Source organism: Salvelinus namaycush, chromosome 37, assembly GCF_016432855.1.
Source record: "Salvelinus namaycush isolate Seneca chromosome 37, SaNama_1.0, whole genome shotgun sequence".
Lineage (NCBI taxonomy): Eukaryota > Metazoa > Chordata > Actinopteri > Salmoniformes > Salmonidae > Salvelinus > Salvelinus namaycush.
In genome coordinates this window covers 423,337-440,182 of record NC_052343.1, presented here as the reverse complement: position 1 = coordinate 440,182, position 16,846 = coordinate 423,337, and the positions used below count along the sequence as shown (strand labels likewise).

Below are 16,846 nucleotides of genomic sequence, written 5' to 3'. Positions count from 1 at the left end.
TTTATATTAATTCACATGTCTGTGAAACTTGTTCAGTTTATGTCTCAGTTGTTGAATCTTGTAATGTTCATTCAAATATTTAAATCAAATCAAATGTATTTAAATATCAGCTGATGTAAGAAGGGCTATCTCAAAGTGCTGTACAGAAACCCAGCCTAAAACCCCAAACAGCAAGCAATGCAGGTGTAGAAGCACGGTGGCTAGGAAAAACTCCCTAGAAAGGCCAAAACCTAGGAAGAAACCTAGAGAGGAACCAGGCTATGAGGGGTGGCCAAGATGTTAAAATGTTAATAAATGACCAGCATGGTCAAATAATAATAATCACAGTAGTTGTCGAGGGTGCAACAAGTCAGAACCTCAGGAGTAAATGTCAGTTGGCTTTTCATAGCCGATCATTGAGAGTATCTCTACCGCTCCTGCTGTCTCTAGAGAGTTAAAATAGCAGGTCTGGGACAGGTAGCACGTCCGGTGAACAGGTCAGGGTTCCATAGCCGCAAACTTATACGTGTTAAGTTTGCTGAAAATAAACGCAGTTGACAGTGAGAGGACGTTTCTTTTTTTGCTGAGTTTATAATGCAGTTGATTTGCGATGACAAACATTATGTTAAGCAAGACATTCATACGAGCCTTAAAATCTAAAAGTACTGTGAGATGCACTCATAAGCAACATGTAAATAAAAGCTTTTTTTGATGCCATTCTATTAGAACTACCCCTTGTTCTGCCATCAACTTGCACGCGTCGCCCTCATGTGACAATGTTTGCAGAATGTCCAGGACCCATTATTTTTTTTTAATAATGACAATTACAACAATACTGAATGAACACTTATTTTAACTTAATACATTAATAAAATCTATTTAGCCTCAAATAAATAATGAAACATGTTCAATTTGGTTTAAATAATGCAAAAAAAAGTGTTGGAGAAGAAAGTAAAAGTGCAATATGTGCCACGTAAGAAAGCTAACGTTTAAGTTCCTTGCTCAGAACATGAGAACATATGAAAGCTGGTGGTTCCTTTTAACATGAGTCTTCAATATTCCCAGGTAAGAAGTTTTAGGTTGTAGTTATTATAGGAATTATAGGACTATTTCTCTCTATACGATTTGTATTTCATATACCTTGGGAGTTGATAGGCTTGAAGTCATAAACAGCGCAATGCTTGAAGCATTGTGAAGAGCTGCTGGCAAATCGCACGAAAGTGCTGTTTGAATGAATACTTACGAGCCTGCTGGTGCCTACCATCGCTCAGTCAGACTGCTCTATCAAATCATAGACTTAATTATAACATAATAACACACAGAAATACGAGTCTTAGGTCATTAATATGGTCGAATCCGGAAACTATCATCTCGAAAACAAAACGTTTATTCTTTCAGTGAAATACGGAACCGTTCCGTATTTTATCTAACGGGTGGCATCCATAAGTCTAAATATTCCTGTTACATTGCGCAACCTTCAATGTTATGTCATAATTACGTAAAATTCTGGCAAATTAGTTTGCAAAGAGCCAGGTGGCCCAAACTGTTGCATATACCCTGACTCTATGTGCAATGAACGCAAGAGAATTGACACAATTTCACCTGGTTAATATTGCCTGCTAACCTGGATTTCTTTTAGCTAAATATGCAGGTTTAAAAATATATACTTCTGTGTATTGATTTTAAGAAAGGCATTGATGTTTATGGTTAGGTACACGTTGGAGCAACGACAGTCCTTTTTCGCGATTATATGCAACGCAGGACACGCTAGATAAACTAGTAATATCATCAACCATGTGTAGTTATAACTAGTGATTATGATTGATTGATTGTTTTTTATAAGATAAGTTTAATACTAGCTAGCAACTTTCCTTGGTTTCTTACTGCATTCCCGTAACAGGCGGGCTCCTCGTGAGGCAGGTGGTTAGAGCATTGAACTAGTTAACCGTAAGGTTGCAAGATTGAATCCCCGAGCTGACAAGGTAAAAATCTGTCGTTTTGCCCCTGAACAAGGCAGTTAACCCACCGTTCCTAGGCCGTCATTGAAAATAAGAATGTGTTCTTAACTGACTTGCCTAGTTAAATAAAGGTGTTAAAAAATATATTTAAAAATTTCCGATTGTTGTGAAAACTTGAAATCGGCCCTAATTAAATCGGCCATTCCGATTAATCGGTCGACCTCTAGTGTAGGGCTTGAGCATAGCCTGAAGGTGGGGGCAGTTCCTCTTGCTGTTCCGTAGGTAAGCACCATGGTAGTAGTGGATGCGAGCTTCGACTGGAAGCCAGTGGAGTGTGCGGAGGAGCGGGGTGACATGAGAGAACTTTGGACGGTTGAAAACTAGGCGGGCTGTAGCGTTCTGGATAGGTTGTAGGGATTTGATGGCACAAGTGGAGGCCAGCCAACAGCGAGTTGAAGTAGTTCAGACGGGAGAGGAGAGTGCCTGGATTAGGACCTGCGCCGCTTCCTGTGTGAAAAGCAGTTTCGTCTTGTCTAAGTTGAGCTTGAGGTGGTGGACCGACATCCAAGTTGAGATATCTGCCAGGCACGCAGAGATGTGTGTCGCCAACTGGGTGTCAGAAGTGGTTATTAAGGAGAAAAGTAGTTGAGTGTCATTCGCAAAGCAATGATAGGAGAGACCATGTGAGGATATGACGGAGCCGAGTGACTTGGTGTACAGAGAGAAGAGGAGAGGGCCTAGAACCGAGCCATGGGGGACACCAGTAATGAGAGTACGTGGTGCAGCCACAGATCCTCTCCACGTCACCTGGTAAGAGCGGCCTGCAAGGCATGATGCAAAGGATACCGGCTTTAGTTTCAGTTAGCTAACTGGAGCCTGCAGGCTGAGCTTGAAGCACCATAGCTCCCCTCAGCACATCCCCTTAATGTGCTGTTTGAGATTCAGAGCACAGACCAACCATCTCCAGCACAGCATTAGTCATCCATCCAGCCCACAAATTAACATTAAGATGAGGTGGCACGGAGGGGCTCTGTGAGGAAGGATAGCTGAAACTCTGAATGAACTCAGAGGAGTCTGGGCTTAAGGTGATATGTCTGAAAGGAAATCAGTAGGTGTATTAGGAGGAATGGCAACTTTTGAAAATGTTACGTTTATTTCAAATCAAATCTAACAATTCCCCAACAACTACCTAATACACACATATCTAAAGGGAGGAATAAGGATATGTACATATAAATATATGGATGAGGGGCATAGGCATGGTGCAACAGACGGTATAAGGTACAGTCTATACATATGAGATGAGTAATGTAAGATATGTTAACATTATTAAAGTGGCATTGATTAAAGTGACTAGTGAACCATTTATTCAAGTGGCTAGTGATATGAGTCTCTATGTAGGCAGCAGCGGCTCTGAGTTAGTGTTTTGGAGGGCAGGTATTTTGCCCCCGGTGATGCGTTGTGCAGACCGCACCACCCTCTGGAGAGCCTTGCGGTTGAGGGCGGTGCAGTTGCCGTACCAGGCAGTGATACAGCCCGACAGGATGATCGATTGTGCATCTGTAAAACTTTGTTAGGGTTTAGATGACAAGCCAAATGTCTTCAGCCTCCTGAGGTTTAAGAGGCGCTATAGCGCCTTCTTCGCCACACTGACTGTGTGAGTGGACCATTTCAGTTTGTTTGTGATGTGTAAGCCGAGGAACTTAAAACTTTCCACCTTCTCCACTACTGTCCCTTCGATGTGAATAGGGGGTGCTCCCTCTGCTGTTTCCTGAAGTCCACAATCATCTCCTTTGTTTTGTTGATGTTGAGTGAAAGGTTGTTTTCCTGACACCACACTCTGAGTGCCCTCACCTCCTCCCTGCAGGCTGTCTTGTCGTTGTTGGTAATCAAGCCTACTATTGTTGTGTCATCTGCAAACTTGATGATTGAGTTCGAGGTATGCATGGCCACGCAGTCATGGGTGAACAGGGAGTACAGGAGGGGGCTGAGCACGCACCCTTGTGGGGTGGGGCCCCAGTGTAGAGGGTCAGCGAAGTGGAGATGTTGTTTCCAACCTTCACCACCTGGGGGCGGCCCGTCAGAATGTCCAGGATCCAATTGCACAGGGCGGGGTTGAGACCCATGGCCTCCAGCTTAATAATGAGCTTGGAGGGTACTATGGTGTTGAATGCTGAGCATTAGTCAATGAACAGCATTCTTACATAGGTATTCCTCTTTCCCAGATGGGATAGGGCAGTGTGCAGGCGATTGCATCAATATGTGGACCTGTTGGGGCGGTATGCAAACTGATGTGGGTCTAGGGTGGCAGGTAAGGTGGAGGTGTTATGATCCTTGACTAGTCTCTCAAAGCACTTCATGATGACAGAAGTCAGTGATACGGGGCAGTAGTCATTCAGTTCAGTTACCTTTGCCTTCTTGGGTACAGGAACAATGGTGGCCATCTTGAAGCATGTGGGACAGCAGACTGGGATTGGAAGCGATTGAATATGTCCGTAAACACACCAGCCAGCTGGTCTGTGCATGCTCTGAGGACACGACTAGGGATGCCGTCTGGGCCAACAGCTCTGTGAGGTTTAACACGTTTAAAATGTCTTACGTCGGCCACAGAGAAGGAGAGGGGGGTGCGGTCCTTGTTAGTGGGCCGTGACGGTGGCGCTGTATTATCCTGAAAGCGGGCAAAGAAGGTGTTTAGTTTGTCTGGAAGCGAGACGTCGGTGTCCGTAATGTGGCTGGTTTTCTTTTTGTAGTCCGTGATTTCCTGTAGAACCTGCCACATACATCTCGTGTCTGAGCCGTTGAACTGCTACTCCACGTTGTCCCTATACTGACATTTCACTTGTTTGATTGCCTTGCGGAGGGAATAACTACACTGTTTATATATTCAGCCATATTCCCAGTCCTCTTTCCATGGTTAAATGCGGTGGTTTGTGATTTCAGTTTTGCGCGAATGCCGCCATCCATCCACGATTTCTGTTTAGGGTAGGTTTTAATAGTCACAGGGGGTACAACATCTCCAATGCACTTCCTTATAAACTCACTCATCGAGTCAGCGTATAGATCGATGATATTCTCTGAGGCTGCCCGGAACATTTCCCTGTCCGCGTGATCAAAGCAATCTTGAAGCGTGGATTCCGATTGGTCAGACCAGCGTTGAATGTTTATAGTCACAGGTACAAGCTGATTGAGTTTCTGCCGTGCGAGTGCTGCAATCAATATGCTGAATAAAATTTAGGTAGCCTTGTTCTCAAATTTGCTTTGTTAAAATCCCCAGCTACAATAAATGCAGCCTCAGGATATATGGTTTCCAGTTTACATAGAGTCCAGTGAAGTTCCTTGAGGGCTGTCGTAGTGTCTGCTTGAGGGGGTATATACACAGCTGTGACGATAACTGACGAGAATTCTCTTGGGAGATAATATGGCCGGCATTTGACTGTAAGGAATTCTAGGTTAGGTGAGCAGAAGGACTTGAGTTCCTGTATGTTGTTACGATTACACCATGAGTCGTTAATCATGAAGCATACACCCCCGCCCATCTTCTTCCCAGAGAGGTGTTTATCGCTGTCTGCCCTACGCATGAAGAAGTCCGGTGGCTGATCCGACTCCGACAACGTATCCTGAGAAAGCCATGTTTCCGTGAAACAGAGAATATTACAATCTCTGATGTCTGTCTGGAAGACAACCCTTGCTTAAATTTCGTCTGACTTGTTGTCAAGAGAATGGACATTGGCGAGTAGTATACTCGGAAGCGGTGGGCGGTGTGCCCGAAGCCTGTCCAGGAGGCCCCTACGTCTGCCTCTTCAGCGGCGACCTTGTTTTGGGATGGCTTCTGGGATTACCCACTGTCCTGGGTGGTTGTCCGAACTAAGGATCCGCTTCGGGAAAGTCGTATTCCTGGTTGTAATGTTGGTAAAATGATGTAGCTCTTATATCCAATAGTTCTTCCCGGCTGTATGTAATATCACTTAAGATTTTCTGGGCAAACAATGTAAGAAATAATACATTAAAAAAACGAAATACTGCATAGTTTCCTAGGGACTTGAAGCGAGGCAACCATCTCCGTCGGCGCCTTCTTAGCATCATACGTGTCTGTGTGTGTGTGGGTGTGCATGTGTGTGCGTGTCAACACAGCTGTCAGTAGCTGTGTTGACGCTGTGGGTTTAAACAGGGTCACTCTCCACACCACTGGCAAGATACACTACTGAATATATACAAAAGTATGTGGACACCCCTTCAAATTAGTGGATTTGGCTATTTCAGCCACACCTGTTGATGACAGATGTATAAAATTGAGTACACAGCCATGCAATCTCCAAAGACAAACATTGGTATCAGCATGGCCTTACTGAAGAGCTCAGTGACTTTCAACGTATCACTGTCATAGGATGCCACCTTTCCAACAAGTCAGTTTGTCACATTTTTTTGACCGAGCTGCCCCGGTCAACTGGAAATTCTGTTATTGTGAAGTGGAAACTCATCATCTTTCCTCGGTTGCAACACTTACTACCGGGTTCCAAACTGCCTCTGGAAGCAACGTCAGCACAAGAACTGTCCGTCGGGAGCTTCATGAAATGGGTTTCCAAGGCCGAGCAGCCGCACACAAGCCTGAGATCACCATGCGCAATGCCAAGCATCGGCTGGAGTGGTGTAAAACTCGCCACCATTGGACTCTGGAGCAGTGGAAACACGTTCTCTGGAGTGATGAATCACGCTTCATCATCTGGCAATCCGACAGACAAATCTGGGTTTGGCGGATGCCAGGAGAACGCTGCCTGCCCCAATGCATAGTGCCAACTGTCAAGTTTGGTGGAGGAGGAATAATGGTCTGGGGCTGTTTTTCATGGTTCAGGCTAAGCCCGTTAGTACCAGTGAAGGGGAATTTTAACGTTACAGCATACAATGACAGTCTAGATGATTCTGTACTTCCAACTTCGTGGCAACAGTTTGGGGAAGGCCCTTTCCTGTTTCAGCATGACAATGCCCCAGTACATGTAGCGTATGACTATTATATTTTAGTGGATGTTTTGGGAGATTTTTTTTTAAGGCTATATATGCCATATCTACTTCAACACATTTTACAAGGGGAAAATGTAGAAACATGTATGGGAAAACTGTATGGCCCTGTTGTATTTCTCAGGGCAAATGTGGCCTTTGCCTCCTGTGTATTAACTAGGTTGGTGGCACCTTAGTTGGGGAGAACGGGCTCGTAATAACAACTGGAGTGCTATCAAATACATCAAACACAGGGTCTCCAGGTGTTCGATGCCATTCCATTCACTCTGTTCCGGCCATTATTATGAGCCGTCCTCCCTTCAGCAGCCTCCTGTGACAGAATCCTTAGTAGGTGCAACAGTGAAAAAGGAGTCCTTGTTGATGAGAGACAAGGATTATTCCCAATCATGGTAGAGACCCCTGGTGTCCAACAGTGATACAGCACACTGACTGGGCCTCTAGGGCTGAAGAGGCCATTATTTCATCTCATGCTCTCCAATTAAAATCGCTTTCTGAAGTAAACAACTCCAAATCTGAGTCTTCGGTCATGTTCATTAGGCATGAAATGGAAGAAAACATACAAACAGGGAAGGACTCATTTTCAGTTGCAAAATGTTTTTCAATGTTTTCTGATGCGTGCCATAATGAACATGACCCAGCTGTCTTTTGCTTACCTGTGTGTATTCGTGTGTGTCGAACGAGCTGGCTGGGCTTTTTAAACGTCTTGCCACAGTGCTGACAGCTGTTGGTAAATCCACTGCGATCAATATTCTTCTTGTAGTTTCTGGAATTCGAGCTGAGTGGCCTGACGGAAAAAACAAGTGCCCGAGAAACAGAAATCAACGCAATGTGGACACAGTCTTTGGGTCAGGTTGTTCTTTTGAAACACAATTTAACTGCTGGTCCTCCAAACGAAAAATAGGAAACAGAAAGACACAGGGAGATAAGAGCACTCAGTACACTTAGTAATGTGTTGCTAAACAAGCACTTTGGACAACAGTATCAATAAACCTGAGACCCTCTGTGCTACTGTCCCCTCGCTCTCTAACCTCATCTTGATGTGGGTCTTGGTGTGCTCCTTGAGCTGGCCCGCCATCTTGAACTCCTTGCTGCAGGTCTTGCAGGTGTACACCTTGGCCCCAGACAGCTCTTTGCGGTGCTCCTCCAGATGCAGCATGAGCTGACTGTGGAGAATGAACTCGTCGCCACACTCTGTACAGATCAGATTCTAGAGGAGGAGAGGGGGAAAGAACAGAGGCGGAGAAAGAGACGAGAAGATGAGGTCACAGACAAGAGGAGGAGGACGGAGAAGGACCCCAATTCAGAAGACACGCATGATCGACTCATGCATGTGCTTTAGAAAGCTGTCACCTATATAAATTATTATAATTCGCTTTCTGAAGTAAACAACTCCAGATCTGAGTCTTCGGTCGTGTTCGGTCGTGCAAGACGTTTAAAAAGCCCAGCCAGCTCGGTCGTGTTCATTCGGCATGAAATGGAAGAAAACATACGAACAGGGAAGGACTCATTTTCAGTTGCAATATTATCATTATGAGGATGGTTGTGACCTGATGTGAAAAAGTCCACAGATATTTATTGATTAATTGAATTAATAAGATAATTAAAAGTATTAGCCACCAGCTACAAATTACATTTTAACCTTCGATAAACCATTTTCCCCAGCAGATAGAAGACAATCACATTTTTTTAATTACATGTTTGAATGAGTTCAATCATATTTTTTTATTTAACTAGGCAAGTCCGTTAAGAACAAATTCTTATTTACAATGACGGCCTACCGGGGAACAGTGGGTTAACTGCCTTGTTCAGGGGCAGAACGACAGATTTTTACCTTGTCAGCTCGGGGATTCGATCCAGCAACATTTCAGTTACTGGCCCAACGCTCTAACCACTAGGCTACCTGCCGCCCCATATCACTGATTGACTGACCTCCTCCTTCTCATGCAGCATGATATGGGACTTGAGACTGGCCACGCGGGAGAACTTCTTGTGGCACACCGGGCAGGTGGGGTTGGAGGTGGCGTGTGTGGACTTGTGGAGCGTGAGGTTGAACTCCACGTTAAACGTCTGGGCACACTGGTCGCACCGGTGAGGCTGGAAGGGAAAAAGAGAGAAAAGACAGTGAGTAAGTGAGCGAGTGTACGCAAGTGAGTGACTGTGTGGGCTGCAGGTAGCCTAGTGGTTATTAAGAGTGTTGGGCCAGTAACCGAAATGTCGCTGATTCGAATCACCAAAGCAGAGCAAGTGAAAAATCTGGCAATGTGCCTTTGCAAGGCACTTAACCCTTATTGATCCTGTATGTCACTCTGGATAGGACCGTCTGCTAAATGACTTAAACGTTTTTTTTTAAATGTGACTGAGTAACTGAGTCCTACAATAACAAATAGTCCAGACAGTATATTTTCTCTCCTGTTATAATTTTCAGGCAAATGTCAGTTGGTCTGCTTGGCTGAAGGTCTTATTTCCTGGGTATATTTTCTAATATATTTATTTCTTAAATAACTCTTGTCAGTTGCATTTGCTCTCTAGTGGCACTACATTTCCCTTATACACTGGGCTATTTGTCTAAAGAGGATGTTCCCTCTGTCTGTCTGACTGTTTGCTCACTGGCCTGCAAAGAGGCTCTCCCACTCTTGACGGCTGAATAATGAATAGTAAACACAAACTTAAATCTACTCGTACTGTATCTCTGTTGACAAGCTACAACTGTCGTCTGAGAACAACTCATCTGTGTGTCGGGCAGAAACATCAGTAAAAGGACTAGGCCTACATGCTGGTACTTTTTGGGGGTTCTTCACCTTCATCAACAATAGATGTAACATATATCTAGTGTTTTCACATCCGGAAAACCATTCATACATACACAAAATCAATCATGTGAATGAAGTACATGTCTATCCATATCAAATGAGATCATTAAGGTAGGTCTGTACTAGCCCGGTCCCAGATGGGTTTATGCTTTTGCTTACTCCACTGTCATTGTCAAGCTAAACATTGGCATGACAATTCCATAAGGCGTTGGCAAAAGAGCAGCAAGAGACTGGCACCCAGGCTAGGTCTGTCCAGCCTATGTCGTGTCAAACGGCCTCGTCTGGCCCTTTGCACTGTGCTTGCCTTGTCGTTGGCCTCATGGTCACGCTGGTGCCTCTGTAGCTGGCTCTCAGTAGTGAAGCTCTGAGAGCAGACAGTGCACTTGTTGTCCTTGGAATCCCCATGGCTGTAGTCCTGCTTGGCTCCAGATATACCCTCTGTTGACAGAAAGAGAGAGGGAGACAAAGACATTATATTACCATCATATTACCATGGTGCTCATAATTAGGTTACTTAAACGGTATCTGCAATTTCCCTAATGCTTTGGTCCACCAGCATATTTCCCAGCAGATTCAAGACAGTAAAATATTAGGTTTAGGGTTTGCAGGGTTCTCCCCGGGATTTTTTTTACAGGGTGGTGCTGCTAAGTCTGGCAACGGGAGGACCGGGGGGGGGGGACAGGATTTGAACACCTGCAACTGCCATGTCATGTAATCTAGAGAAAATAATGGCCTTATATGATAACAGTTTTAAAAATATATATTTAAATAGTGGTGCAGCCAGTCCACAAAGTGGCACAGCGCCTCTTACATTATTTGGGGAAAACCCTGGGTTTGTATACATCTGTCAGTCTGATTGATGTGTGGAAAGGAGATATTTAGAACTAAACTAATCCAAATAAAAACCAGCCAGGCAATGGAATAGCCCTAATAAATCACATTTTATTGTAATTTTCATACTTAAACTAAAAAGAGGGTTAAGACACAGACACAGAGCATCCACCAATATGTTTTGGCCTATTATGCTAGCCTTTATCTGGTAGCCAAATCAGGTAATGGGCAGGCCAACATGGGGGAAACAGATACGAGCCTGTACCAAATCACTACCAACCCCTTCCTCTTGGTACCTAATCTTTCAATGTTTGCAAATCTGAAGGGTCTGGATAGGTAGCCTACGCAGTGCAGTGGTGATGCTAACCACCATAAATGATACAGCTGACCTTACAGATCTGCAAACATTGAAGGATTAAAGCCAGGGGCATGGGCTAGGGAGCAAATAGGGAGTTCAGTTTCAATAGTATGCACAATGCTCAAAATGATTTGTTCTTTAAGTCTATAAAATTAGTGAACACCAGGGGCCACATGAAATGTCAGGGGCCGAATTTGAATATCAGGGGGACTAGGAGTTATTTCTGGATTGGGCCTACTTTTTATGACAACTGTTTCACTCTCATAATTGTACTTCACTTGGTCATTTTGTATATATGTACAGGCCTGTATATTTTCTGTAACTACTACATGTGCCCAGTTCATTGATAGAAAATTAAGAGGTACACAAGTTGTTTTTGAAATAGGTCGCTGTAATTATATCCACAGCCATTGCACATGTTGCGTGTAATGGTTATATGGGCGGGTCATATGTCGTGGTGGTAGTAGGCTACAACATCACGTGACTCCCAAGTTTACTGTGACATGTTTGCGCATAAAAGGGTTCCCACCGCAATTGACCAAAGAAATATCCCACCTTGTCTAACATATTTTGTTTTGTCGATATTGATTTTGAACCATTTCATGTGACTGAAGGTACAAACTCTGCCTTCCTGGCATGCCCGGAGAGCAAATCAAATGCACTATAGGCCCAACGCTGACCAATCAGATGGCTAAGATTACAGTGTCTGCAGTAACATAGCAGGCATAAAAGTAAGCTACAGAAAACTCAATACTGTGAGATTTCAAAAACTTTTAAAGCCATTACTAGACTATCAACGAATACATCAAAGAGCTGCCATTTTTATGAGTGAGTCCTTGTTTTTACTCCGCACTGTCAAAAACTTTTATTCAACACTTTTATAAGCCATAAAATGTAGGTTCTTCCTACTTCCACTCACGCTACAACCAGCACTGAGTTGTAATGAGTAGGAAATTGTATCAATAGGCTTGCATTATTATTAGCAGCTTGGGTATTTAATTATTTTTCTATATCGAGGAATATTTCACTTTCTCTGTTCATAGGAGTAACATGAATTTGTGCATAAAGCAGACATAATGTGGTGCGACTTGAGTTTCACCATCAACTGGAAGAATGTCACTTTTTGGTCAGTGTCAGAGGTGGAAAGGGAGTGGAGGGACATTGAGAGGCAGACCCTCAGTCTTCTGCCCTCTCTCCACTGAGACTGACCAGATGCAGGCACCATCAGCCCAGTACAATAAAAAGCAAATTATTTAAATGTATGCTCACTCTGCTGTACCTCAGAAGTAATACAACAACTGACCCTTACCGGTGTGATCCTATAGCTTACCTCAAATTTTTTATATATATATATATTTTTTGAAATGGTCCAAACAACAATGCATTGGCAGGGCAATTCAAGCAATGCGGTGATAATGTATTGGGCCTATAGGCTAGGGCACAAACCTCATTGCTACAGTACTGTTTTTAATAGGCTAATGTTGCATAGGCTTGCTTTTTTAAGTCATGTTCAAAACATATCTGAGTGGTAGATCTCGCCTTGCATTTCGACACAGAAAAGGTTGGTGACCACTGCACTGAACAAACCCACTGAATATTCCTGGGGGGTAATCATCACTCAAAACATTTGAACGAAAACTAGCGTTTTTATTGGACAAGTTCAGCAAATAGGGATGGACCTAACTGAATCTGACCAATAGAAACGCTACATTTCTAGGGGTGATGATTACACACCCGATGGCCTAGCTGGTAGAACATACTTTACGCTAGCTAGTTCCTTGGACGAGTTAGTAGGCTGTCATAAAACCAGACATGGAAAAATGATCTGATACTATAGCTAGCTCTAACTAAGGTTACTACTCTTACGACACTAGCTAGCTAACTACCAATTGACTTAATTCTGGCATAGGGATATTCTTCGGGGGTTTTTTGTATTACAGATGTATCTCGCTGGCAACGCGTTAACTTAGTTAGCTATAGGATGTCAACAAACTTTAACTTAGCCACATGCATAAAACCCATTCTCTTCTGATCACTCGACTTGAGTTGGATGCTAACTAGCTAAACTAATGTTAGTTAACTAGAGTTAGGTAGTTAACAGTAGTAGTTATAACTCGCTGATGTGGCTATCGAGCTGCAGCGAACCGAGACTGGATGGTGAACACTCCACTTTCTTGATGGTTTGGAGTGACATCTAGCTAGCGGTCTTCTCGCACACAAATTAAAAACAAAGGCTAGCCTGTTAGCCAACTGCCTAGCACCAACATGCTAACACACGAGTCAGAAAAACATCGAACTAACGTTACTTAGCCAAATTCTCTATATTTGACAGGACTCTACGGGAACCACTGCCTCACTGAAGTGTAAATTAGACTGAATCTGGATAAGTAGAGCCACCGAAATGTTATTAATATCATTCCGCCTCAATCACTACTTTACAGTACAAAGCAATGGACACCCGGAATACTATATCCGGGGACTATATACACTATATTCAAGTGAGTTTATCTCAGCTACGCAGCAGCTTGTCCATTCATTACGAACTTGTGTAAACAGCATGGTTGCTGCCTTTTTTTATTCGTGATATTTTGGGACTGATTACCTGTTCCGTCGTTGGTTTTATCCCTCAGTTTGCGAGGCCGGCCCCGCGGCATAGTTCCAGGTTTCAGGGCGGGTGTACTGTGAACGATTTGGGTTTCAAAATGGCGACTGCCTCACGACGAGCACTTCTCGAACACATGAACTCTTCAGTGCGGTAGTAGTGCACGTCTAACTAGGCTACTTGTTGCGAGGCTCCGATGCATGGAGGAGGGAGACATCTAGCGTATATGGATATGCATTGTCTCAAGGAGGAGCAGGAGTGTCATCAAATTCTTAATAAGAATAGGGAATAAAGTCTACAGTTTTATAATTGTTAATATGCTTGATTACTTTTGTTTGTTATGGGAGAACGTGCTGCTCGGTTTCCTTTACTATAATAAAGATAAAGAAAAACAATTTTATCTCAATCTAATTGTGCTAATGGCAAAATGTCATATTCATAAATGTAAATTCACTAATAAAAAAACACTTCCGTGTTTTCTATAAGGAATTCGAGCAGTACATTAAGACCATTCAACATTCTTCTAATAAGAAAGCTGTAAAACAATCAATATGTGTGTTTCTTTTAAGGTCTTTGTATAATCTGTAATTTGTTGTATCCCCTAGCATATGTTATCATTGTCTATTTGTGTACTTCCTGTATGTTTACAGACTATTCTACATTATTTAAAAAAATAATAATAATAAAAAATAGACTGTAGAAGGAATGGGGAAAGTCATCGATCACGTGACACCATTCAAATCGAAATGAAATTGTATTTGTCACATGCAACTGGTGTATACTTTTCAAAGAAAAAAAAGAATAGGGTCTATTTTTTTTCCATGTCCAGTGACAGCATATAATTAGGACTTTTATAAAGTAGGCACGATTCCTGTTCAAAATCATGCAAGAAAAAGCAAGGATAGGCTACTATAGGATGGGGGGAAAGCAACATGAAGCATTAATACATGTATTAAGATGTATTATCCTCCTTTAGGCTAATGTGGTCTAGGCCTACCTGTTCCTGTGCCATGATTATGGCATTGGACATGTTATCCTCATAGGATTGTGGGCTACATAGTTTCCGTGATGCAGTGCATGTAAACTCAATTCAATTTTATGTGAAATGTGATGAGCTTTAGAACTAAAATGCATAGCCTATAGGCTTAATCTTCTCACTTTAATAAGGTAAACCCTGTTCACTGCATATACTGTATATAGAACACTGATATGCATCACTGACTGTACCCTAATGTGTGATGCAAAGATTTACCAAATATGATTGTGACCTTTCATGTATATAAGGCTATAAATTCGATCTGCTCTGATAATGAAGTGACAGATTCGCTCTGTCAAGCATGTCTCAGATAAACATATGGTCCTGCACATAAACTATTTGTCTTATCCTGGCATAGGTCTCATAGGTCTACTCTAAAATCTGTATGGCAAGTCTATCACTGCACAGAGGGAGGGAATCATCCCAGCAGACAGCATCCCTACACAGATGTTTGGGATCCTACCAACAGCCACCGTCCCTGGGAAGAGGGAAGGGATCCCCCAACAGCCACTGTCCCTGGGAAGAGGGAAGGGATCCCCCAACAAGCATTGTCCCTGTTCAGAGGGAAGGGATCCTTCCAGCAGCCAGCGTTGTCACTGCACAGAGGGAGGAGATCATCCCAACTGACAGCATCACTCCACAGAGGGAGACAGGCAACAAGCATCACTGTGCATAGTCCCTGTTAAGGAGGGGATTCTCCCAACAGGCATCGTCCCTGGTCAGAGGGAGAGGATCCTCCCAGCAGCCAGTATTCCTGTGCCGAGGGAGGGGATCCTCCATACAGACAGCATCACTGCAGAGGCAGGGAAACCTCCCAACATGCATCAACCCTGTGAAGAGGGAGGGGATCCTCCTAACTGGCAGTATCACTGCAGAGGGAGGAGATCCTCCCAGCAGCCAGCGTCCCCTGCGAAGAGGGAGGGGATCCCTTCAACAGGTATCATAAATCACCCACCTCCCATCATCACCATGGTATGACCAGCGTGTGATGCTGGAATGAATACTCCACATGGAGATTTCTATTCCAGGAGAAAAGGTTGTTTAATCTTGAGCTAACAGGCATTTTGCACTGTTTTGCAATGGCTATATTCAAATCAAATTGTATTGGTCACAAACACATGGCTAGCAGATGTTATTGCGAGTGTGGCGAAATGCTTGTGCTTCTAGTTCCGACAGTGCAGAAATATCTACAAATCTAAGTAACGGAATGGAATTAGAATATATACATATAAATATATGGATGAGCAATGACAGAGTGGCATAGGCAAGATGCAATAGATGGTATAAAATACAGTATATACATATGAGATGCAAGATAAGTAGACATTATTAAAGTGCCATTATTAAAGTGACTAGTGATCCATTTATTAAAGTGGCCAATGATTTTAAGTCTGTATGTAGGCAGCAGCCTCTCTGTGTTAGTGATAGCGGTTTAACAGTCTGATGGCCTTGAGATAGAAGCTGTTTTTCAGTCTCTCGGTCCCAGCTTTGATGCACCTGTACTGACCTCGCCTTCTGGATGGTAACAGGGTGAACAGGCAGTGGCTCGGCTGGTTGTTGTCCTTGATCTTTTTGGCCTTCCTGTGACATCGGGTGCTGTAGGTGTCCTGGAGGGCAGGTAGTTTGCCCCCGTGATGTGTTGTGCGGACCGCACCACCCTCTGGGCCTTACGGTTGTGGGCGGTGCAGTTTCCGTACCAGGCGGTGATGCAGTCCGACAGGATGCTCTCAGTTGTGCATCTGTAAAAGTTTGTGAGGGTTTTAGTTGACAAGCCAAATTTCCTCAGCCTCCTGAGGTTGAAGAGGCACTGCTGCGCCTTCTTCACCACACTGTCTGTGTGCACCATTTCAGTTTGTCCGTGATGTGTATGCCGAGGAACTTAAAACTTTCCACCTTCTCCAGTGCTGTCCCGTCGATGTGGATAGGGGGGTGCTCCCTCTGCTGTTTCCTGAAGTCCACGATCATCTCCTTTGTTTTGTTGACGTTGAGTGAGAGGTGTTTTGCTGACACCACACTCCGAGTGCCCTCACCTCCTCCCTGTAGGCTGTCTTGTCGTTTTTGGTACTCAAGCCTACTACTGTTGTGTCGTCCACAAACTTGATGTTTGAGTTGGAGGCGTGCATGGCCACGCAGTCATGGGTGAACAGGGAGCACAGGAGGAGGTTGAGCACGCACCGTTGTGGGGCCCGAGTGTTGAGGATCAGCAAAGTGGAGATGTTTTTTCCTATCTTCACCACCTGGGGGCGGTCCGTCAGGAAG

The 16,846-nt window shown here is 43.8% G+C and overlaps 1 protein-coding gene across 1 annotated transcript in view; it reads right to left on the bottom strand.

Annotated features, from left to right (window-relative positions):
• LOC120031564 (zinc finger protein 236-like) overlaps window positions 1-13,647 on the bottom strand; it is an 83,479-nt gene extending 69,832 nt beyond the window's left edge. Inside the window, exons 1-5 of the mRNA XM_038977372.1 lie at window positions 13,552-13,647; window positions 10,065-10,198; window positions 8,880-9,044; window positions 7,979-8,157; window positions 7,604-7,734 (exon numbers count right to left, since the gene is read on the bottom strand). Of these exons, the coding sequence (XP_038833300.1) occupies window positions 7,604-7,734; window positions 7,979-8,157; window positions 8,880-9,044; window positions 10,065-10,198; window positions 13,552-13,603 (661 nt within the window). The 5' untranslated portion in view covers window positions 13,604-13,647. The remainder of the gene's footprint in view (window positions 1-7,603; window positions 7,735-7,978; window positions 8,158-8,879; window positions 9,045-10,064; window positions 10,199-13,551) is intronic.
• Window positions 13,648-16,846: the final 3,199 nt, after the last annotated feature.